This window comes from Haemorhous mexicanus, chromosome 1, assembly GCF_027477595.1.
Source record: "Haemorhous mexicanus isolate bHaeMex1 chromosome 1, bHaeMex1.pri, whole genome shotgun sequence".
Classification (NCBI taxonomy): Eukaryota; Metazoa; Chordata; class Aves; order Passeriformes; family Fringillidae; genus Haemorhous; species Haemorhous mexicanus.
In genome coordinates this window covers 24914242-24938661 of record NC_082341.1, presented here as the reverse complement: position 1 = coordinate 24938661, position 24420 = coordinate 24914242, and the positions used below count along the sequence as shown (strand labels likewise).

General features: G+C 39.8%; 1 protein-coding gene across 2 annotated transcripts in view; it reads right to left on the bottom strand.

Moving 5' to 3' along the window:
• The window catches only part of DYNC1I1 (dynein cytoplasmic 1 intermediate chain 1), a 184253-nt gene that overhangs the window by 146407 nt on the left and 13426 nt on the right, over window positions 1–24420 (bottom strand). The window contains exons 2-4 of one of the 2 annotated variants that reach the window (XM_059843469.1): window positions 20474–20591; window positions 18227–18341; window positions 15471–15561 (exon numbers count right to left, since the gene is read on the bottom strand). In XM_059843469.1, coding sequence (XP_059699452.1) covers window positions 15471–15561; window positions 18227–18341; window positions 20474–20581 — 314 coding nt within the window. In that variant the 5' untranslated portion in view covers window positions 20582–20591. The remainder of the gene's footprint in view (window positions 1–15470; window positions 15562–18226; window positions 18342–20473; window positions 20592–24420) is intronic. The other variant, XM_059843478.1, reaches the window with a different exon arrangement.

Sequence of the window (24420 nt, the reverse complement as noted above, 5' to 3'; positions counted from 1 at the left end):
ACAAAAGGTCAGAGATAAAATAATACAGGAAGAAATAACAGATTTTTCCCTTGTAACATGACTGCAGCCTAAGTACAGTGGAAAATGGACATAAGATCTGAATGCCTGATGCAAGGCAAAGGTATCAATGACTAATGCATTATAGATACTTGATAAAAAATTCTATCTGTGTGAAGATTGCTCTTGTAATGTCAGCAAGGTCAGTTGCAAATATTAGGACTTGCTATATAAGTGCCAGTTTCTAATTTTACTGCTGCTTGGGGGCTACTCATACATTCATGTCCAGGTTTTCCAAACTCTTAGAAGAAAATACACCTAACTCATTTCAGTTTCCTCCCCCCAACATTCACTTTCAAACCTACAGGATTTGTAAGGGGATAAAGGCTACTTCATCAGAAAGAACACTATTATCATTTGATTAAAGCAAGATCTTGCTTTAATCAGGTCTCTAGAAGTACACTCCCTATGTTTCACCTCCAAGAATCCAGGCCAGGTCACATGAGAGGGCATCTTTACCTGGTACCTCAATAAAAATGCAAAAAAAAAAAAAAAATTTAGAGATCTCACACACTCAAGACAGCACTCAAATCCCAAAACTGTGGGAGCAACACTTATGGTTCGGGCCATCGCAGGCTGACATGTATAGAGACAATCCTCCCTTAAGTACTTACTACCTGGATTCTCACACACAGCCTTCACCACTCTGCACACTGATACCTACTTTTAATAGCAATCCTCCTTGACTCCTAATTTATACCTGTTTTCAACAATTTTTAATGCAAAACATTTCCCAGATTTGTGCTCCCTGGTGAATCACTGTTACCACCTGCACAGGTGAGAGGAAGAGATGAGGAAGCAATCTGCTGAGTTGTCCTCTCCAGCTCGGCTGAGCAATGCTATCACAGAAAATGAGGCTGCAGGTAACAAATCTTCAGGTTTCAAGTCTCTTGCCCTGGGAGACAGAACATGAGTGACTACACTCAGGTATTAAAGGCTGCAGAGCACAGGGAGTGACTCTGTTTCAAGGAACACTATTGATTTGTTCTTTGTCTCTTCCTGGCACCTGAAGAATGTCATCAGATCAAAATGAAAGTGAGTGAACAGTAAAGATGTAATCTGGACCTGCAATTTAGCCAGTTTCCATGGCAATAACATCAAAAAAGAAAGAAACAGATTCTTTGAGGTTTAGCAACCCTAAAATGATGTTGAATAGCCTGTGCTGTCATCCTGACTAGAAAATTAGAGCTAATCTGTTTGTGATGAACAGCCATTGCATACGACATTCCTTGATCATATGGATGAGCACCGTAGTTGTGCTTGTTCTCCTGTGGACACTCCTCAGTGGGGATTTTGAAATGCCACTGCATCTCAGCAAAAAAGCACCTGACAATATTTTTCCAGCTAGAACACGAGTTCCTTCTCCAGACCCTTCTTCATGACAAAAAGGATTAGGTGCTGTTGCTCTTCATTTTTCTTTCTTCTTCATAAAAGCAAACTGCAAACTGGATTGACTTCAAAAAAAGCAAACTGCAAACTGGCTTGACTTCAACTCACCCAGAGACAGAGAAAGTAATGTCACAGACCCTGAGAACAAGTGCATGGCCTAGGAGTCAGCAGTCAGGCTGAGGTGCTCCCAGTCTGGACTTTTCAGAGAGCACAAATTGCTCAAGGTTCCCCTAAATGATTCAAAGGATTTTGGCACAGGTGTATGTAGAAGAGATGACAAACATTTTAGTCGAACATTTTTATGGGGAAAAGAGAGGAGCATCAGACCAAGCAGGTAAAAGTAGTTCTCCCTAGCAGTCTCCAGTCCTGCAGACTCCTCCCATGGGTGAAGGGAGTGACAGAGGCATGGCAAGGATCCTGGGAAACTCACTGAAAAGCACAATCAGGGCTAAGCCAGATCCATCCGTTTCCCCCACCCAGACAGCACTGACACTATTTTAATCAGAACTACCCAACATTGTTTCAGAGCTGGGTGCTGTATCAGTCTCCCACATTGTGGCAAACAATAGCCCTGTGTCATGGTCCATTCCCCTTGGACATGTTCAATACACAGCAGCTGACCCTGTCTCACTGAAGGATAAAAAGCTGTATTACTAAATAACAGATTGTTCTAAAGCAGCACAAAGGGAATGAGGGCTGTTAGATGTTGCACTAAGAAGACAAGGTACAAATGTTATTAGCTCTCTTTCAACTGATCTGCTTTCACTCTCTTCCTTTAGAGAGGCACCTCAATAACCTATCTTTTCTCAAATTTAGGACAATACTAATGCTGATACTGTTTCAGCTCTAACTGCTGAAGAAGTAACAGATATTTTTGACACATCATCTTTTAATAACCTGAAGAAAGAAACCAACAAGAGGAAGAGGCCCAGATGTCATATATTTACTAAAGGTAAATATCATATATATATATATATACTAAAGGTCATCTGGTAAAACAACACCTATTTCTTCTGAATTCAAGTCCAAAGCATTAGGAAGATATTCAGAGCACAGTTCTAAAAGGACAGAGAACTGTTACAAAATTTAAGGTGGGAGGAATTTGAACAGAAGCATTCCCTTTTCTGTAGCATTATTATTATTATCATGGAAAAACAGGCACTGCCATATGTTACAATGCTCTGTGCAACCTTACCTCCAGAAGATTTTATTCTGATTGCATAATGTCAATTATGTAGATTAAAAATGTGGAAAAGACTAAAATAAACTACAAATAAAATAAAACAAAAGACTTGAAACCTTTTGGAAAATTCCCAACATCAGAATGCATTAATGAAGCATAGTTTCTGACATCCAAAACTGTCTGGAATCCATGAGAACTCTTCAGCTGATTTAAGCAGCTTTGTGGCTTGCCTTAGCAGCAGTGTATGAAACACGTTCATCATCAGTTCCAATATGTATCCTAAGTAATCTGCCATCAAAAAATGATATTTAGTATCTGTAATCACCATCATATCACAACAGAACTTGGCTCTGGATACGTGCCCCAATCCAACAATTTTCATGTGCAACATACTGACAGCTTAGTTGTGACTCTGCTTCCCTGCAGCCAAGATCAAATCCTGTCTCATCTGTTGCTGATGCTGCAGAACATGTGTTCTGCATGATTTCTTTCCTCTCCCAACTCCCCTTTCCCAGGTCAAGAGCAGCCAGGCCTGAAAATCCACGCTTTTGAAAAAAAGGCTCCTCACAGGAAAACCAGCAAAGTCTGCTTTCCCAGGGGCTTCTTGCAGGGCAGAATCCTCTTTGCAGCATTGCAAATCACACCTTCAAGCAGAATGGAGGAAAGCAAACACCATATTCTGGCATCTCCTGTCACCAAGAGCTGTTGTGCTCTCCAGACCAGGAGAAAACTGCACTGACAGTGTACGGAGACCCGAGGTATCTCCTGAGCTGAGATAGCCATATGTGTCCCTAATGAAACACCATTAGATCTGAAAGGCCCCAAACCCAGTATCTGCCCCCGCAGCAACAGCAGTGTCCTAGAATGACCCTTCACATGGGAAATAGCAATGCCCTCCTAACCCTAAAATTCAGCGGCAGACTGTGTCATGACTCCACAGATTAGGCTGTGCTACAGTTTTTCAGCAATCAAAGGCCAATCCACTAAGCAGAGCACAGACTGTTACTAAACTGAAGCAAAGAGACCAGAAATGAAGGTGGGACTCCCCCAGAGCATATGGACTCACCTACCCTGTAGGAAGTCTCAAGGCACCTTTGCTTTCCAGAGTAATATTTCTAAAAGGATGTGAATGTGACTAGCCTCATTCTCCCTGCCTGTGGTAGGAGGGGGTCTTGATGCTGCAGGGGGTGTTTATACCATCTTCAGGCACCTGAATGAAGGGTTCCACCAGTGAAACATTACCATGGACTCTTTCCATACAAACAGAAAGGCAGGAGATTGCTCCGTGCAGCAGTTCCAAACACCCAGCTTAGATTCCAATTGTGAATAGGTATTCAAGCTGGTTTGTATCTTTACTGTGACTCTCACTTTGATCTGCTGAGAAATAGATAAGGAAGCAATCAGCTGCTCCTTGACAGCCTGAAGGCTTCAGTCTGCTTCATGCTTTCTTTTCTTCTAACTTCAAATGCAACTAGCAAAAGAAGTGAATTAGGAAAAATGAGCTAAACAACAAGCCCAAAACTGCAGAGAACATAATTCTGGCTTCTGACTTTGATGTAAGGAGGTGCCTTATGTTTAAAATGACAATTTTAACCCTGGATAACAATTTCCAAAAGATTCAGAATTGCTTACATTAGGAACTCTGCACCTTTGTATTGATGGCATGTTGGGAAATGCGTTACACCCAAGTCATACAACCTTAAAAAATACTGGTCACAACATCTGTGAGATAAGAGACCTCTTTTAAAATCACCAACAGAATAAAATGCTAAGATGTGTATGAATGCATTTCTTCGATATGATACCAAATATTGTCAGCAAATTGCAATCCAGTAGTATTTATAGTTTCAATGTGTGATTTATCATGTATTTGGACCAATTTTTTTTTTCAATGTCTGAATATTGCTAGAATGAATTTAAGGCCGCATAATTATTTAGCTACTTTAAAGAGTTCTACCTAGTTTCTTGTGTCACTTTCTCCAAAACTACTAACTTGCTGCTGATTAAATAGAAAATCTGAACTAAGAAACTGTTGATGAAAAATTATTGCAGATGTTTAAACATATGTATGTGCAGATAAGCTATTTGGTTTTATTAATTTCACTCTACATTTTTATAATTTTAATTCTCTCCACTGTGATTTTCACTTTCTGGTATTTTTGTACATTTGAAGTGTGTCTCCAAAACAAACTATATGAAAAACCAGGAGATTCAAAGCTACTAGTCAGAGATGGAAAAGTACCACTTGCCTCAATGGATGGTTTGCATCTAAGCCACTATTCTGCCGCCATCTGTGCTCTGTTTTGCAGATCTGTTCCACTTTGAAAGGATTGTCAAAAAGAAAATACCTTCCTTGTGCTGCTTGCTTTCTGAAGCACACTATAAGCAAGATGGCTATCAGCAGTTGGGGAGGATTTGTGCCTCTCAACGCCACGCTCACTTGGGCTCGTGGAGCGGAAGTCTGCTCTGACTTCACTGTGCACTCCTGTGTTCAGAGCTGGGCTGCGACTGCTAATCATAAAATAAAATGCCTTAATGCATTCAGAGAACAAGGAGCTTGGCACCACTGCTGGAGCACAGCCAGAAGGTTTTGCTTGGGTTTGCATTTACACTTCCAAGCAGGCTGACACCTCTGACTTCCAGTCTTCACCAATCAAAAGAGCAACTCTGACCTCCCTGAGAGCACACCACTATCTTTTAGCTGCCTGGCAACCATAAGAGCTCTTTTCAGAATGGCATGAGTTTAAAACATTTTTTTTTAAGATATATTTATGAAAAAAATCACAGACAAATAATATTTAAAACACATGTGTATTCCAAAATTCTTCTTGAATCGAGGCAATGCTAAAGAATGGATTTAATAGTTTTGAAAAACCATTTGACTTTTAAATCAGGATGAACAATTCTGGCAAGCCCGCAATCATAAGGACATATCACAGGACCAATTGATTCCCATTTCACAGAATTCCACTAATTAAATCAGAAATTTAATTCATCCAATCTGCTGAATTTATCTGCTGTGCTTGAAGTCTGTCCTTTGGTTCAGGTCTGCATTACAGATCTCCTGGCAATATCATACTCACAATTTATATTCTATAGCTAAAGAAATCTTAGTCTGCAAATTTATGCTGGTTTACCAGGAGGGTCACTGTGGGCAGCAGGCTGGATCTGTGAGGACAGAAGGTCAAATAGTTAGAACTGACACAGATTTACTCTGAGTGCCAGATACCAAAATGGTCATTCTGAAAGTGCAGTAATAAAAAACAGGTTCAGGGGCAAGGCACAAGTTGTTTTATTCCCTTAGCAAACCTTGAAAATTCTTTTTTCAAACACTATTTTTGTCTTGGTTTTTATACAAATCTTAGTAGCGAAACAGAACTCAAATGATCACAAATGTAAAGAAAGAATTTGGCAGGAGAAGTTTTATGTGCTATCAGCTCATGCAAATGCTTGAAAGGAACTTCAGTACTCACATTAGGAGTCTTTGATCCAGACTCCATGGATATGCATATAAGGAAAGCTTTCTAGTAATCTTCAAGGGACTTTTAGTACAATTGCACAAAAGACAAAATCATATTAAACAGCCAAATCTAGGAAAGGCAATCCAAAACCTTTCAGAGGACTCAAAGAGGTAACAGAAAGGTTGGAACCTACAACTTTTAGTCTGGTATTATTCAGCCGAAGAAGAAGGTGAAAGATTTCAGCAAATTTTCCATTTTGTTTTGATATTAAAATCCAGTAACTACTAGCTGGAAGAAGAGCCAGTGCTTCCCTTCCTTTATGCGATTTATTTTGTGGAAGAAAAAGCAAAATTGTTACAAAAAAGATGAGATTTTTGCTACAATTAGGGTTGAAACAAGAACTCACTGTATGAGAGTTATCAAAAATTTTTTACATAAACAGTCAAAATGTCAAAAGTTCTCATGACCCAATGATCTGGCTTTTAATAGACCAGCTCAGAAATTATTTTCTGAGTTTGAACTATTAAAGTAAATAAGTACATCTAAAATTTATGAATGAAAATCAATTTTAAATGGAAAACCATTTATTTTCATAGGTTATGCTCATGGAAAATTTTATATGGCGTACTTAGACTGTTTCAAAACTCTGTGGGGGAAAAAAAAAAAAAAACAGCAATATCTCACCAGTGCCAGCAATTCCCATTTTAAATATTTGAAGGAAAATCCTAAAAACTGCATTACTGAACTAGTTACTCATTTAATCTTTTTATTTTACCAGATAAAACATGAAATTGTCAATGGAAATTTCCTAAGTTCTTTTTAATAGGCTGGAGAAGGAGAAAACATTAATATGCACAAACTGTACCAGTTTAGCTATGTTAAACAGTTTAAAACGGGAGGTGATCTTATACAATTTAATTAAATTAAGATGAAATTCATTGCAAGAGAACTGTTTAAGCTGAGCTGGCCTTAGCAAGTAAGTTGTTTTGTTTTAAGAGGATTAGTTTTTTAGTCCCTAAAATCATCTGATTGTCTGACTAAATATATGATGATATGCCTGTAAATAACTAAAGAGAAGTAACTACAGCTGGGCTGATAACCTAAATGGTTAAGTGGGGCTTTATACATTAACATTATTTTCTTCTGGATGCAGCTGGTGCTCAGGTTTCCAAGGCATTTTACGAAGCACCCTGGGAATGGCAATCTTTCCTTCTCCTTTGATTTATAGCATGGAGATGCTTGCTAATGAGAAAAATAATCAAAGATCTAGAGGACTGAACTCTATCAATCCTTCTGGAAGGAAAGCATGAAAATCCTTAATGATGCCAGAGGCTCAGACGCTAAAAGGATTGCAGATGATTCTAATTAATATGGACCATTCAGACTTTGTAACTGGCACACACCAAAAAACACTCCCTACTTTCTAGGTCAGATATACAGACACTTGAAAGCAACTGCCAAATATCAGTCCCTAAGGTGTCTGCTGCTGTTTATGAGCTAAAAAAAAACCCAACAAAAAAATAACCAAACTGGCAGGGAAAGGCTTTAGATATCTAGGGCTAAATATTCATTGAATGTAAAGGAGAAGGACTGTGGTTCTTTTGCAGGGAAAAAAGAAGGGAAAACAATGTAAGAAATCTGCCATCCTTCAGCCTTGCATCCTAACCTGTGCAGGGCAAGCTGTGATGTGCAAACAGCCCAACAGCCACCCACTGCTATCCTGCAAACAGGCTGATGTGGGGAAGTGTGAGAGGTTGCAGCATTGCTCTAAAAAGCAGCAGAGATGCCAGGCCAAAGACAGCAGAGACAGGCAGGGCTCCCCCAGGCAAGGGGAGGAGGCTGACACTGTCACTGCTTCACAGAAGTCATCACCATTCAGCTCAGGAAGGCTTAAGGCAGGATTTGGCCTCTAAGTCTGCTGGAAACTGTAAAATGAAATGTGTGCCAAGCAATCCTGACAATGGAGTTGTGGTAAATTAAATGGAAAAAAAATGTAACAGCTGTGTGCTATTAATTTCTGTCCTACCATGTAATGGTGCAAACCCCATACCAAGCCCAAAGCCACCAAAACAGAGTGGCAACACAGTGTCCCAGAGGGCATCCCATTAATCTCCAGCCACCAAGCAGAAAACTTCTCTTGACTCTGCACTGTGAAAAACTGCACAACAGTCCCTAGGGTTACAATCCTTCTTTGTCTGAATAAAACACCATGCAAGCAAAGTTTGCCATGAAGCAGTTATTTTCCCGCAGTCTTTCCTGAAGCTCCCTTAGAATCTTCACATTGTTCTGTACTTCCCTTTGGCTCAGCCCGTTTATGAAATAAGTATGCCACTAAAGCAGCCATTTAGAAAGCATTTTGTACATATAAATTGATCTTGCAGAAAAGCACCATAAAGGAAATAATCCCCTACAAATAACTGTTACAGCTGCTGCTCCTGAGGCAATACATCACAGGCCCACTTGTCCTGGAACAAGTGAAGAAGGATCCCTGTCATTTCTGAATGTGGGAACACAATGAAATGCTGGTAATGCAAAGCTGAGTGGCAGTGATGAAACAGCATCATTGCACAGAACCTGTCAAGTGCATTTTCTTAATGATAAAGTAGCTAAGCCCCAGGCAATATGGTTCTGCTGGCAGTGGTTTTAGCAGACCTTTTAGAAACATGGTTTTGCTAATGTCTCTAAGAATGTTTTCTGCAGCTAAAGAGAAGATAGGAAATATGCTGTATGGACTATTAAAGGTCATCTACTACAATAATCCTACATTCCTGTACAAATGAAATAGAGACCAGAATCTACCTTCTTTTGCTTTCTTTATCTATCTAATTAAACAGCAAAGTAGACACTTAAAAGGGAGAATGGCATTCTGATACCCTTTGTTCAGCTTTTTAATGTGTTATGTAGTGTTCTAAGTAAGAAGCTATTTGAAAATTAAAGCTGAGTTGCCAAGTATGATTTTTCAGGAAAGAAAGGACAGAGCTCAAACACTTTGATGACATATAGCTGTAATCATGAGAGATCACAGGACAAAAAGTATCTTTCTGATTTTAAATATTATGTAGTAAGAACACACTGGAGTAGTGATATCTTTTTTTTTTTTTTACTTTCAGTGAGCAAGATTAAATACAAAACTGTAAAATAATGACATGCTTTGACTCATATGGTGCCCAGATGCTCCAGAGCTATCTCTTTCCTTTTGATTGTGTATCTGAAAAGCATGAAATGTTTGTGTTTGACAGCCAGACATGAAGTAATGTGAGATTAACATGAGACAGTCAGACATGAGAGTAATGTGTGTGTGTTTAGATATTGCAAAATAAATCAGAATACCTATTATTTATATAAAAATGAGTAAACAATATGCTGCAGAGAAAAAGGACTGGAATCATATCTGTTTCTTCCTGCACCAGACCAATACAATCTGGGAGTGAACATCAACACATAGAAAGAAAATATATCCTAGTGTATTTCTTTTTATAACAAAATGGCTCAAAGTAGCCATGGTAGATGGAAGGAACAGAGGATCCCATCTGATGAAAACATACACAAATGCAGACTAATACTGTCAGCAAACTTCAAAACAGAATGAGAGATAAGAAGACATGCTCTCAACTCTCTATCAGTAAGGACATCCAACTTAATGTGACAGCTGCTACAATATTTTCTGGAATACAACTGGGAACATTCAGAGGTCACAGTGACTGCAAGATGAACTGATGGAGTGGACAAAAAAATCATGCCACGAGCCAAAGCCAAAGGTGATAGTGCTCCTCAGAGAAAAGTGCTCCGTCATTGAAGACAGCTGCTCTATTTCTAGGATTGCTCATTTAACATATTTTATGCAGAATTAGAAAACTAGTGATGATGAGACAATCAGGATTCCAGAGTGATCTAACTTCTCCAGCATTTTACTGCTAAAAAATCTCTTTGAGAAATCCAGTTTCCCTTTATTTTTTGTTTTCTTTGCTACCTTATGCAATGCTCAAGCTCATTCTCACAGGAACTTTCATTAAATATTTAGAGCTTCATCCAAAGAAGGGCTAACTCTGCTTTACTGCAAGTATGCTTCATACACTAAAGGAAGTTAATCTATTTCAGTGCATAAAACTTATCTCAAAACCTTTGATATCAAAGGAACAACAACATAAATCAGGTAGGAGCCATTCAAACCAAGTATTACATTGTACCCTAATTCAAATAAGAACAATAATTATAGAATGAGTAGCTATAGCCAAACAAATCCACAGCACAGTCCAATGGGCTATGAGAGAAATAGCACAAAATAATCCGGCTTACATTATTTTAGCAGATAAAGCACCATTTTGAAATAAACATCCTCTGAAAGAAGCCACCAGAAGATTAATATCTTTGTCTTTATGTGAGCCCACAAAACAATCAGGTACCTAAACTTATGCACAGCAAAATACACAAGTTAGAAAGCAAATGAGCACAGATAAAATTCTTGCAGAAAGAAGGGCAACCATTAACCTTTACACATCCAAGACAGCTGAGCCTGGTGCAGTTCACTGAGCAGATGGAAGGCAGGGAATATTACACCCAGTCTAATGGGATTCTCATGTTCCCCAAGGCACAGCAGGAAGTGCTGTGCACATGGGACTCCACTGGACACACACACACAATTCACAATAAATGAGATGCTACTGTGCAAACCTACTACTGTAGGATAGTGAAACTAGCTGGGAACATCCTACATGTTCCCAGGAACACAGAGGAGCAGTGAAGGATACAGGGCAAAATGGGCCAGAGAGATAAATCACAGCTTGGTCCCCAAAAAGAGCTCCTTCCTTCATGCCACGTGCCAGGTGAACACAGGACCCCCTGTAGGTAACACGGGCATACACACCAGTGCAGGCTGGTGTGAGACCTGAAAACTACCCAGCCCCAGCAGCACCTCCTCCCAGCACAGAGGTATTTCTGCCATCTTATGTTGGGCTGACATGCAAAGTGCAGATGGACCCTACCTGAGCCAGGATACGAGGTCTTTCCAGGGAGCTGCTCAGCCCACAACACCTTACACTGCACTGCCTGCCTCTGAGGCACTGTGCAAGGGTTGTCCTTGTGCACTTACTCAGACAACTCAAACCCAAATTTCATGGCTGTGAGTGCTGCAAAGACAAGCTTTACAAATGCCTAAGGTATGCTGACTAGCAGAACATACCTCTCCATGGGCATGTTTCTCGATGCCTCAATTATATTAGTTAGCTCCCTCTCTAGCACACTAGGGTAGCAAAAGCTCAGAGTATCCACCAGGGAGATGCATACAGTTATTATAAAGGAGTTTTATACTAAGAGAGGCAAATTTGTGTTTCACACTATGCTACAGCATAGGACCTATCAGCAAATGCCTTTACCTCAGCCCTTTTCTTCACATGCATTCATATCTCCTTGAAGCTGTGCATGTCCATGCATATATAAGATGAGCATAAGCAAGAGGACACAGGGAGTCATCAAAATGCTTACAAAATAAGCCAAAACATATCCTGAAAGAGACAAGTATATTCTATTCCAAGGAGAATCTCCATTCAATCCTGCAATACTGTCTTATGAAAAATGAGTCATGTCTGAATACATCATATAAGAAAGCTCTGTGAAGCAATGACCCATCTATTCAGAGATGGGTATCTGCTCAGGCTATGTAATTTTTCCATCCTATCTGCGTAGCACAAGCAAGACAGACATCAAAAAGCAAAGTGGGATGTGTAAAGCAATGTGGAGACAGGTAAGTCGCTCTCTGAGCAACAGCTAGGCTCCAATGAATTGTTCATTGTAGCCTGGTAACTAAGAGCAGCACCAGAATCTAAGTGTAACACACCTCTGCCTACCCAGAAATGATCCCCAAGACCACAAAAATAGATACGAAATGTGGCTCTCCTGTCCAGCTGAAAGCATTCAGTCAACAGTTTCTAGAACAGTTATCCATCTAACATCTGCTTATTCTTACAGTTGCTGTCATGGCTCAGAGGGAAGCTGGAATGCTGCTTAAACATATATTTTCCCAAATGACAAATCGCAAAATGGTAGTAAAGATTAAGCAGCAAAAAAACCCCATAGAAACCTGGGATGAGGAAGACAGAAATGGTTCCACAATTCAGTGCTATTACAAAATCCACCCCATCTCTTCTCCTAATACAGTGAATGGTATCAGAGAAAAGACAACAGTGTTGTGCTGGAGATAATGGACAATGGTCCTGAAGGATAGCAGCACTACTAGTCGTAGGTCGCATGGCAGAAGTGACTACTGTGACCATGCAGCTTTTCCTCCTGCACAACAAAAGGGCTGTACAAGTTTATGAATGAGTTATTGTTTGACCTATTATGTGCCTGTTTGCCACACACATTATCCTGGACAAGCAACAACCAGTGATAGAAGATCCCACAGAGTCTTTTGGTAAACTGTTTTAGCAATGACTTTGTCTCACTATTGACTTTTTTTCTGTTTAATATTTCTCCAACTTCAATACCAAACACTTTGCTGCTTTCACCTTTTCAGCTGGAGGGGCCTGTTTGCTCCTAGGTAGCTATGACACTTGTTGAGCAAGTGACCAGTCAGTTTTCATCTTGCAAAGTAAGACTGAGATCTGTGGTTCTAGGACTACAACTACTTTACAGTGTTCAAACTCTCCAGTTTATAAATTTTCTTTCCTGAAAAGCATATGTCATAAAGATGTGTTTCTGGCTGAACTACATTCACTTTTATATAAGAAATCACATGTGCTTGCTGATCAAAGCGTATCTCAAATATACTTGGTGATAATGGGACCAACAGATTAAGTCTGAAAACTACCAGAAGTACCAAAAACTCAAAGAAGTATGAACTCAACCTAGTTCTGTACCAGAATCTGGTCCCTCTTATGGGAACATTTGACAAACTCCTGCATTCCTCAAAGCTTTCAGCAGAGCCTCTCTCCTGTAACAAGCTGAAATCTGTGACTTCACACCTTCTATATTTTTTTTTAATATCCATCATCTTCCTCCAGGGAACACTTCAGCATTGAGTAACCAGACTGCCCGCAGGATTCCTGCCAGGCTGTGTGAGCCTGTCATTCCTGCAGCAGTTAGCAGCAGCAACAATGGACAAGCTGTGATCGCTGAGACTGGGGCATCAGCAGCTTTGAAACTAATCTGCTCTCCTCTAAAGCCTGAGCTCAGCCTAGTATAAAAAAGGGAAAGATCTAATAAGCATGATGGCGTTGCAGGGGATCCAGCAGAAGTGCCCCCTCTATCACAGAAACTGAAATGGAAAAATAAATTAGAATGAAGCAGGATAACCTTGTTTATACAGATACACAGGCAATAATATATGCAGTAGTTAAAGTAAGCTAGATGCATGGTCTGGGCACCTACCAGAGAAAACAGCTGGGGTGGTTTCATCTTATTTACCCACTATGATGACAACACAGTGGGTAAATCAGTTACTGACATCAGTTCTACAGCATCTTCCTCTCCAAGTCTGACACTATCACACATGCAGGCCTGAGTGCGCCCATTCACACAAACACTGAGCACATCTACCTGCAGCCAGTGACACTAATTCCACTAATTGCCACTCAATACTATCCACTGGTTACAGACATTCCCCAGGGCCCAGACCAGACATTATTTCCATTACCACAAACCAATTGCTCCAGGCAAAGACCTGCAAGCAGCCTTCCTGGCACACAGCACAGCCCTTTCAATACCTGAGAATATGCCAAGCAAACTGGGAGACTACAAGCAAGGTCTTAGGATTCCCACTGAATTCCTAGTACAGCTACAAGAAGCCAGAAAATGGATCCAAAGTGAAAGCCCACAATGCAGAACATCATGAGCTCAGAGGAAGGGGACAAACTCCATTCTCCTCTGAAAGGACACGTGGTCATGTGCTTTCATTGCCCCTTGCTTACAGAAAGCCAAAGTTCTAGCTTGGGTAACAGCCAAATAAATTCTTCCAAAAGCCTTTTTTTAACCTTAATGGTAAAAAAGTTACAGCATTAAGATTCAAAGGAAAAGCAGGAATTCAGAAGTTTCCACCCAGTTTTGTCAGAGCTTCACATAGGACTGTGGTAAATAGCTTCATCCTGAACAGCAGGCTGTACCCTGCTTAAAAAGGATTTTTGTTCTACTCAAAGCACTTTGACTTGCTGAAATCTACTGCATTTACTTATGAAGGCAGAATTGCACTATTTTCTGTGTTTTAAACTGCTACATCTTACGAGCTAGGGCTTTTCACTTAGCAACCTCCACTTCTTCTAGAGAGTAGACCTGGGAGCTGATTTAATAGCAGCTGTGCAGCATCCAGATCACAAGGGAGAGTGTCTGCATCTGGCTGAAGGGGACATAACATAATCTCTGCTATTGAAGTGTGATTTTACTAAGCAGCAGGCTGGTGTGGCATGAAATTTGGCGACCTGAAGCTCTGTCACATTACAGTCTATGTCTGGAGAGGCATTCTACAATGTCTGCTGAGCACTGTTAACTACAGAAAGCTATCACTGTGCTTTCAAGCCATCAGCAAAGTCTTGGCTCACAGACTTGGATGAGCTGGCAGCTCAGCCCTATGCTGAATTAGTGTGATACAAAAAGAGCTATTAGGATCTGTCTTTTACATTTCTCAAAACATACAGTATAGCTGCTTGCACCTCTTCTTATTTGAACATGCCCTTCTTTACCAGCAGCATCCTCAGATTCTCTTTTCTTTTCTATTCCAGAGAAGGAATTATTTTGGGATTGCCACTTCATTTTTTATTTCCCCCATGGAAACAAAAATAAGATTACTCTTTTTTCCATCCCTCACACAAATTCCAGTTTCCAACAAGAACAGAGGAGCTGCTTCCCTTCCATTCTGCATGAAACTCTCCAATATCCAGAATTTCTAAGGCAGAATTGCCAGTGAGTCCTGGGATGTTTCAGCCTGTTCCTGTCCAAGCTCCTCTCTGCCACTGTCAGTGGAACACACTGCAATGAGCAGCCACAGCAACCTGAGGCAACCTGGTGTTACATGAGGAGGAATGCCAAGGTGAACAGAGAGAACTCAGCAGGAATAACAGGTTCTACCCCTGGGCACATTTCCCTTTTGTTTAGTGTATTTCCAAACAGCATGAGAGCTTTCTGTAGGCCATTTCAGAAGTGTGAATTCAGCTCTTGCTTCCACTATAAGGTTTGGGGCTCTGAGTTTAAGATCCATTTGTTGCATGCATTTATTTGCCTCACATCTAAGACCACTCTTACTGGATGGTAGCACCCAGTGGACAATGCAGAAACAAAAGTACACATTCAATACAGCATGTTCTTATTTACAGCAGAAAAAGAAAAAATAGGGAAGTAAGAGCAAAGTAAAAAAACCCTCATATTTATTCAAGTCTGTTAACTCTGTGTCTTACCTTCCTATGGGTCCCAGATCCCCTGAGTCCTGGCTGCCTGCGTCACTGGGTGTGCTCACTGATTTCGAAGAGGGAGACATAGGGGTTGGGACTAAATAATGAAAATAACAGGTATCCCATGTTAACACATGCAGCGACTGCACTGATGAAGAGCAGTGTCAGACAAATCAAAACCAATGGACCAAAATGATAGTGGATGAATGAGTAGGAGAGTTTGAAATGGTGAAAGCAAATAAGGAAGGAAAGAAAAAGAAAAGGAAGAGAGTCAAGTGAATTTTAAGTCTTTTGGAAGTGTTAAAACTGACATGTATCTAGACAGGACTGAAAGCCCAATGGGAATCTACAGCTAATCAATGGAGAAGATACCTGTGGAAATAAAATAGTACTTGTTTGCTTGAGTCTGGTTTGAAGTTGACTTGCAAAATATTTAAAATATATGAAGAAGTATCAGGGGCTTGTCAAAATCTAAGTGAACTCTTCTGGTAAAGTCATGTACACAACAAAACAAGCATACTTTTCAAATTCTGGATTTAAATCAAATGCCAGTGTCCATTAGATATGCTCTAAGGCTGCAGTGTGGAAATGACATCAAAAATAAAAGCTAAATAAGGAAATCAGCTAAGTTAAAATCATTTCCCAAAGATGCTGAGAATACACAGTTTACTTGGCGATTGTTTTCTTAAGTAATGTAGGTCATACAAAATTTCCATTTTGGGTGGGACATGATTTCAACACTCAAGGAAAAGTTTCCCTTGGTTTAGGCACTATTTGCCCAAGCTCTTGAAATGATTTTCTCTTTGCCTTGCCAGGGCTTTTGAAGCATATTTCATGCAAAGGCAGTTTTGTTTCCTGAAACAGGAAAGGAAGTTCATAGCTCAAGGTCAGCCCGAGTTAAAGCTCTTCAGCAAAGAAATAATAAATAAAAGAGTAAAAATATCCTGATTTCTTTTAAAATGGTTTCTCAAAAATATTGAAAATTAGGGATGGCTCGAGTCAAGATTTAAAGCAAGTATTCTTCAAAGCAGTCACATTGAATAAAACACAAAAAGAGGGTTTAATTCAAAAGCAATGCTTCGATTTGGTTCAAATCATGTGCATTTCCTTTTATAGATTTAAGAGAGTAAAACTTTAAAATACTTGTTATGCTTTACAATGTATAATGACTGACCTGTCAAGAGATTCAGATTTTCCATATGGTCAAGCATTTAATGCAGATTCTCCCTAGAGACTGTCACAGAAATGACTGCAGCATGAAAAGTGAATTCATCTTTGTGACAGCCCTTTGGCAGGTTACAGGTATGTCTGGTTGTTTACATATTCCATATTCACAGAGAGACCTGGCATCATGTGAAGGTGGAATTAAATCCTCCTTTTTATATTAATTGTGAGCGTATGTAAAGGGAACAAAAGGGAACAAAATACTATTTTTAACTAAAAGGAATCATCTTTCATGTGAATTTATGTGTTCTTTTGACAGTATCAAACTTAAAAAAAATTACCTATGATAAAAACTGATAACTTGCAACATGAACAAATGTGTTTGGTTAATAAAATGATAAGGACATATATACTCATTCTTACACAAAAAGGAGTCTTTTTAATGCTATGCATTAAAAATATATCTGATTTTATCTTGGACCTTACTTTTGTATCATGATATAATTTTAAAAACATATTTTATTATACATAAAAATAGCCAAACCATTATATGTCAGACAATTCTTCTGAGAAGTGGTGTTTAAAAGCTTCAGTCACTCTACCATAACTTATAAAAATAGTAACTTTTCTCAATAAATGTTGGTTGATGCAAGTAATGAATTCAAATTCCAATTCAGAATGTCACTACCTACTTGCATATGCACCCAGGCATCTGTATAAGGTGCTTTCCTAAACCAAAACTCCAGGATTTTGTCAAATTTGAAGTTTCTCCTACATATTACTGGCACGAATAACCAGGGGTAAAATCCTAGATTCAGTCACAATGAATTTAATGAAAAGGCTTGATAGCTCCAGAGAGGCCAAGGTTTCATCTAAAACAGTGAGAGTGATCCCAAATTTGAGGGAGAGGGGAAGGGGAAGGGGAAGGGGAAGGGGATGGAGAAATGGAAGGAAATTTCTCACTTTAGGACCATTCAATAAATGAGGCAGATCTTAACCAAGGTAATCCATAATCAGATTTTGTATGTGCTTTTAAACTGAAGCCTTCAGGTTCTAAAACTAAAACATCAAAACCAAAAAAGATGTCAAGCAGATGAAACCAGACCAAAAATCTACAATAGTGTCTGTTGATAAGTGTTTTTCTATTTCTGATTTGGGTTTTTTTAATTTTGCTTCTCCAGTTTTTCTTAATTTTAAAAGAAACACAGTGGGAGTTCCCACATAACTATGCTCCTCCTTCCTTACAAATGCTGAATTTGAATTTTTGAAACAAAACTTAGGGCTAATGAAGTTTGCACTTATATTTTTGAGTGAGAAGAAAAAACAGTCCATCAGAAAAGAAATCACTGCTGGTATGCAAAACCAACCTGCAATTTGTTCATAAAAAATTCTTGAAGAAATGAAACAGATGTTTTTGGCAATGACAAGTACTCAAAATGCCATGAGCTTGTATACGTGAATGGTATGGCAGGCATTCAAACAGAAGAGTTCACTTCACTAACACAGCCAAAAATCAAAAAAGCCAAGCATGCTTTAGTAGAAAGAAAGCATTAGTTGTGGCAGAGCTGAATGCTTTACAGTGTGCTTCTCTTAAATACCTAGAGGTGGTTCTGGGGATATACCAATGCTCTGTAACAAAGCTTCTGTCTCTCTTCTTTTACGGTCTAGGTCAGAATCTTCCTGAGCTGGCTCCTTCTTCTGCTGTAGATCAGCCTGAGTCAAACCAGAAGAAAACAGATAAGTTTATTTCTTATATAATCAGCTCTAGCAATTATGTGTGTGGAAATATTTGTATGCACTACTGATTAGGTACAATTTGAAATTTATTTTGATACTTTTAGGTAATTTATAACTTAGATAATTTATACTGTATATATCGGTAACAGCATTCTTCCCTAAATGGATGGTAAAACTGGTTTTTTCAAGGATATTTGCAAGAATTTTTACAGGACAATGATGGAAATTTTCTGCCTCTCACTCAGAAGGTACAACTTATTCAACTAACATAAAAGCTGAACACAGAACAATAGGTATCATTACCCTGAATAAAAACCATCCCTTTCCTATTTACTTCAGGATCAAGAAAAAAATTTCATTGCATTTCGGTGATGTAGCTTAAGGTCCTACATTTGGTCCTAAGCTCCTGCTGGGAAAAGAAATACTGACTCATTAACTTCAATATCCAAGAGGTGCAAAGGAAAGAACTGACATTTCTAAACCAGGACTTTGGCAGCCCTGGGCTCACTAAAGGTCCACAAGACCCTTCCCTCTCTGCTTAGCTATCTCTATCTCCTTGGAGTTTCCACACATTAGCCTTTTCCCACTCTGATCTGTGGGCATCTAAAAACCGTAGGAGCACCTGCATTAGCCAGAATCCCACAATGAGGTTGCCCTTTCTGCTGAAACCAGAGTGTTGGAAAAGAGGACTTGTACAGGTCCTCAGACTGGTGTTGATCTTGGTTCATGCACAACAGAAAACCTGGAAATTCAGAATGTTCATGTTCTCCAGCTCAGAGACAGGAAACATTGATTTTATAGTCAAGGCCCAGGCATATTCCTGTGCTCAGCTCTTGCCATGAGCTATCTCACAGCATGTAGGTTTGTAGACAGCTCCCCTGCACCAGTGTGAATGGCCAAGCAACTTTGTGAGTGTCAGCCTTCGCTCCTGGACCCATCTGGCACTACAGCACTGCCCATTTACACAATTATGCACGACAGCATTATCTGCAGACGTGGCTCTCAGGGCCAATGGAAAGTTTCAATCACCACAAGTTCTCCATGAGGCATAAAGTCAGAGTCAGGGGACAAAGAGAAAGGACCTAATAGCTCCCTTGAGCCATTAGCTTGGCCTCTCTCCCTCTAGTTCTTTAGTAATGAGCACTGAAAGCGTAATCATTTAAAGATCTGCTCATGGAGGACTTCCCCAGTGAGTCGGGGAGCCTCACTGGGGCGTGCACTGTAACTGCACAAATGTGGCTCAAATGAAAAAAGATTAAAAAGACAGCCAAAACTGGAATGCTGATTTCTTGGATCACATCACATTTCCACGGTAATTCCATGAAATTCATGTACAATATTAAAGTGTCAGTTTAAAAGGAAACCAGCTATTAGTAAAGGATAACAGGTGCTTTAAACTATAGTAAGTGTTGACATTTGAAGGAAAGGAAGCATAATCACTTAATGCTTCTCTGACTTTGCATGAAAATGAATATCCACTACCTGTCAATTCTCACCTCTATTCCACTAAGTGACTGAATAAAAAGAAGTACAAATCCCTTAATGATAAACCTAATGCATATTGTCAAGGACAAATAAACTAATATGTCAATCAAACTTTAACAGAACTGAAAGATGCACCCATGCCAGAAGATGAAAATGCAATTGCAATTATGTTTTACTTTACTGGAGAATAATAATTGCAAACCTGTTACCTTAGCTAGTAATCAAACTAGTCTTCAGAGTACAAAAATACATATTTAGATTGTAATGGCTTGAAAAAAAGTGAGTCCTCTTTCTACATTTCCCCACTCTCCACTCCCTTTCCATTGAAGGAGAGCCCAGGAAAAAGCATTGTGGCAAATCAATTTTTCTTTCTCCATACACATGCACATCATGTTGTCTAAACTGTTGTCATTTGACAGTGCCGTGGTTTTAAAAGCAATTCCCTCACCCCAATATTCTTGACTAAAAATAAGCTTTTTGATTTTCAGGTTAGTCTGACGTGGGTTTGAGTATTTCATTCCACATGACAGATACCCTTGGGGCATATAATACTGAGATGTCAAAACCTCAGCAAGCCTCTGGTGCAAGCATAAGCTGCCTAAAAGGTGGTTTTGCAAACTTACCTCTTTTTTCTTCCTTTCTTCCTCCTTCCGTTTCTTTTCTTCTCTTATCTGAGCCAAACGTTGTTTTTTGCGCTCAAGTTCTGCTTTTAAATCACTTTTGTCTGACATTTTGACTCTTCTGGAAACAAAAATATGGAAATCAAGGTGAAAATTGAATGATTACCCTATTTACTGAAAAAAAAGATAGTTAATTATATCAAATGACGGCTTCTAAAATTGGAACAAATATATTTCTATATAAACACTGGTCCTTAGACTATACTGACATTTAGGAAGTGGAATATTTTCTTCACAATTTTCATTTCAAGAAACTAGACCAGAATATCACCAAATGTGGAATACATTTTCAGACTGCCTCTACTACAAAATTACCTTTGTGAAGCAAGCCTATTGTTGCTCAAAATAATGCTTTAATGCTTTCAAAGTGAAGCTAAAATCTTTTGATTTCCATGATCTTCAGTAGCTCTGCCAGAGTGTAGAACTCAGATCTACAAATAGATTGCAAGTACCAGATTCAGAGCTGCCCCAAACAGCCCCATGCTTCTTAGACAAGTAATAATTTTACTTGCAATAAATGGAAACAGGAGAGCTTTTGCTTATGCAGGTGCTTTGTACAGCTGCCAAGCAGGACCCCCTGTCCCACACAGACCATCAGTTCAGTCTCAGTATCCTTCTCACATTCACCCCTCCAGCGAGCACTCTCACCAAGCTCTGAGCTATCCTGCCCAGGAATCTCCTCTGCCCTTTCCAGGGAAAGCTGGGCCATTCCCCCAAGAAGCTGCAGACAAGGCTCAAAATCCCAGCAAATCAACATTTCTCTTTAATGAAGCAGCACATTGCTCTGCCAACAGTCTTGTGCTCAGGTCATCTTTCCAAGAGGCAGGAGACATGCCTAACACTCCTGATTTGACGCCAACCACACAAACTTGGCAAAAACATTTCTTCTGAAATACTGGAAGACCTCTTCCACCATTTAAACCCACTTTTCTTTAGAATAGTGATGTGAAGCCACAAATACTCTTTGTATTTTAAATCTTTGTCAGCCTATACTGATGTACATAAGCCTTGAAAATGAAGGGTAAGGAAATAAAAAGTCATTCTACACAGATATAGAGCCAGATCTTTAAAGAAAAGATACCCATTTTTTCTACAGTCATAAAACCCCACCAATGTTGCACAAATCCATAACTTAAATCAGGGATTATTTATTGATTTTCTAACATCATAATCATTATGAACTGTAATCTAACTGTATCAATACTGATTTTCTTATTAGCCCGTTGTTTCAAGGACAGTTCTGACAAATATAGACATTCATGAAAAGAGTTAACTGTGCTTTTCCTGTTCACGCATCACCAATCATATCCTCTGCTGCAACTCTGGATCAATCAGATCAATGGCAGTGCCATGTACACTCAATGGAAGTCTATTGTTCACTTGATGCATGGGCAATGTGAATGTCAACTCTCCCTTAGCATAATTACTGCCTGGATGGGTGGATGACCAGAGAGTAAAATTATCTGCTAAAAATTACATGGCATTTTCACCCATTATGAATTTCACTGCAGACATCAGCTTCCTCCTCAAAATGATAAAAGCCTGATAGTTAGCCTGTGACATGGAGGATGTTGCCAACAAAACACCACCTGCACATTAAGCACAATCTTGGCCCCAAATGCTTTGCTGTCTTTGCAAGCATTTCCCTTAAAGGAAAGAACAGAATCACATTTGGAATCAGACAAGGAAACCATTTAATGAAAAGGACAGGCATAAGAGCAGCTCAAACTCCAGCTCACACTGTCACGGATTCTGCACTTCATCAGAGTGCCCATGCTGGCAAGGCACCCTTTCAAGGCCAGGGGACTCTGGTTCCATCCACAACAGCTGCCAGCAAATGGTATAGGAAGGACAAATGGTAATGGAAGGACAGCTGCCAGCCAATGGGACCACTGGATACCCCGGCTGCATGTGGAAGACCACCACTTCTTTATTCCTCTATCACTCTCATCCATAATGGGACGGCTATCAATTGGAGAAAATCAAAACTGTCAGAAGAAAAATTACATTTGCTATCAGGAAAAGTAAGCAGTAGCACACTAAACAACACTAATCTGTGTGATCAGCCGACATCAGTGAGTTATTTTTTACATGAGAAATGCCCAGAGAAAAAACCCAAGCATTTTAATGTCAGTGCAGATAATGTTTTGCTTACCAACCTGTTCAGGGTTTCTGTCTCTTTCAGATATGGCTGAAATCCCATTTGAAGTCATTTTCCTAATCTGTTGCACACATTTGAATTCTGATTATGAAGTTACCCCTCAGAGCCCTTTGGATTAGACAGAGTTTTTGCATCCTTTTAGTTCTGCAGTTTGGCAACAGAGAGAGAGCTCCTGTTTCCATGCAAAAAATATGCAAATGCATTTTAAGGCTACTGACAGAAACCCTGAGGGTTTGGCATCCCTTTCAAGCTGTTTGTCAGATATCAATGAATGGCTTCCTAAAAATTCATTCCCTTAATGTCAGGGAAGCTAACTAGCTTTTCCCCTGATTTGAGCATCAATGGTTTAGTGCCTGGCCCCTCTTTTACAATGCTCCAGTCAGGGTGATCAAATCCTATTATAACATAGCTCTATTTTTAACAAAATAGATCTTACATACAACAAAGAGGATGTATTAAATTTCCTTCAAAGAATGTTGCCAGAGCTCAGTTATAGACTTTCATCCTGAATACATTATAGTCTTGCCTGAGCCCCCCAGACAGCTTACCAACCTGCAGACTGGCTATTTACAATTTTAGCACAAATTGAACACCAAGGGTATGTAACCACCTTTCTTAGATGCCAGCAAGCTGGTAGAAAGCAAGGAGGCAAATGTACTTACCACTCTGCTTGGCATTAACCTTGGAGTTAACACTATTCATTCCTGGGAGCAAATTTCTAATAAGTGCTATTCTGAATGCCAAAAGGCACACCACACCAAGAGAGATAAAGGCAAACAGTAAAAGAGATTTACTTTTAACATTCTCTGTGGTGCAGAATGACAGCCCAAGGCTTATGCACAACCTCATCTCCTAGCCTGGGAGAATGCACTGGTCAGAGGAATCCCTAAGGAGCACATTTTGTACTGAAGCAATTAAATCCCCTGTGTGGGAGAAGGACCACAGAGGAATAAAGACACCGAATGCTGAGTAAGTGTAGAAATAATTATCATAGCAGGGCAACAGCCTGGGGCTCCCCTCTTCAAGGGAGATGCATAATCTTAGATCAATTTTTATTTGTTTGGCCCAGTTTATTGTCATGGTTTTAAAAGTGGAGAGAGTCCTCCCACTGCAGAAGAGCTTACCACACATGCTAGCACAGGTTCTTGTTATCAGGACCTTGCACAGAGAGCCCCTGCCTGAACTCCCAATACTTGGAGAAAATTCTCCTTCCTTTGAGATACTGAAGAAAGGAATTGGCTCCTCATGGCATGCCTTTTGATGAAATGGAGTGCTCCATTTCAAGATCTCAGTTTTCCTCATGTGCATTAAAGATGCCTCAGAGTCCCCTCTCAGGCTTGGAAACACAGTTAATTCCATTTACACATCAGAGCCAGCGTGATGGCAGCTACCCAGGCCTGTGCACATGCAGCACTGGCTTCCAGGGACTGCTTTCTGGGACTTCACCATCTTCTGGCTTAGCTCACAGCACCCTGGATGCCCACAGAGTATATGCAGAGCTATCCCTACCATCAGTACAGGTAACATCAAAAGAGTCTGGGTATCCTAGGACGTGATTCCACTTTTCCTAAAGCAGATGTTTAAAAGCAGCTAAGATCAAGCATGCCCCAAAGTCACCAATTCCTCTTTAATGATAATAAAGGGTCCTGGGTGATCTACATTAAATTCTAGAAATCTCCATTGTAAATGTCTCAGACAGGGTAAGAATAATTCTGTCCTTACAGTGCTC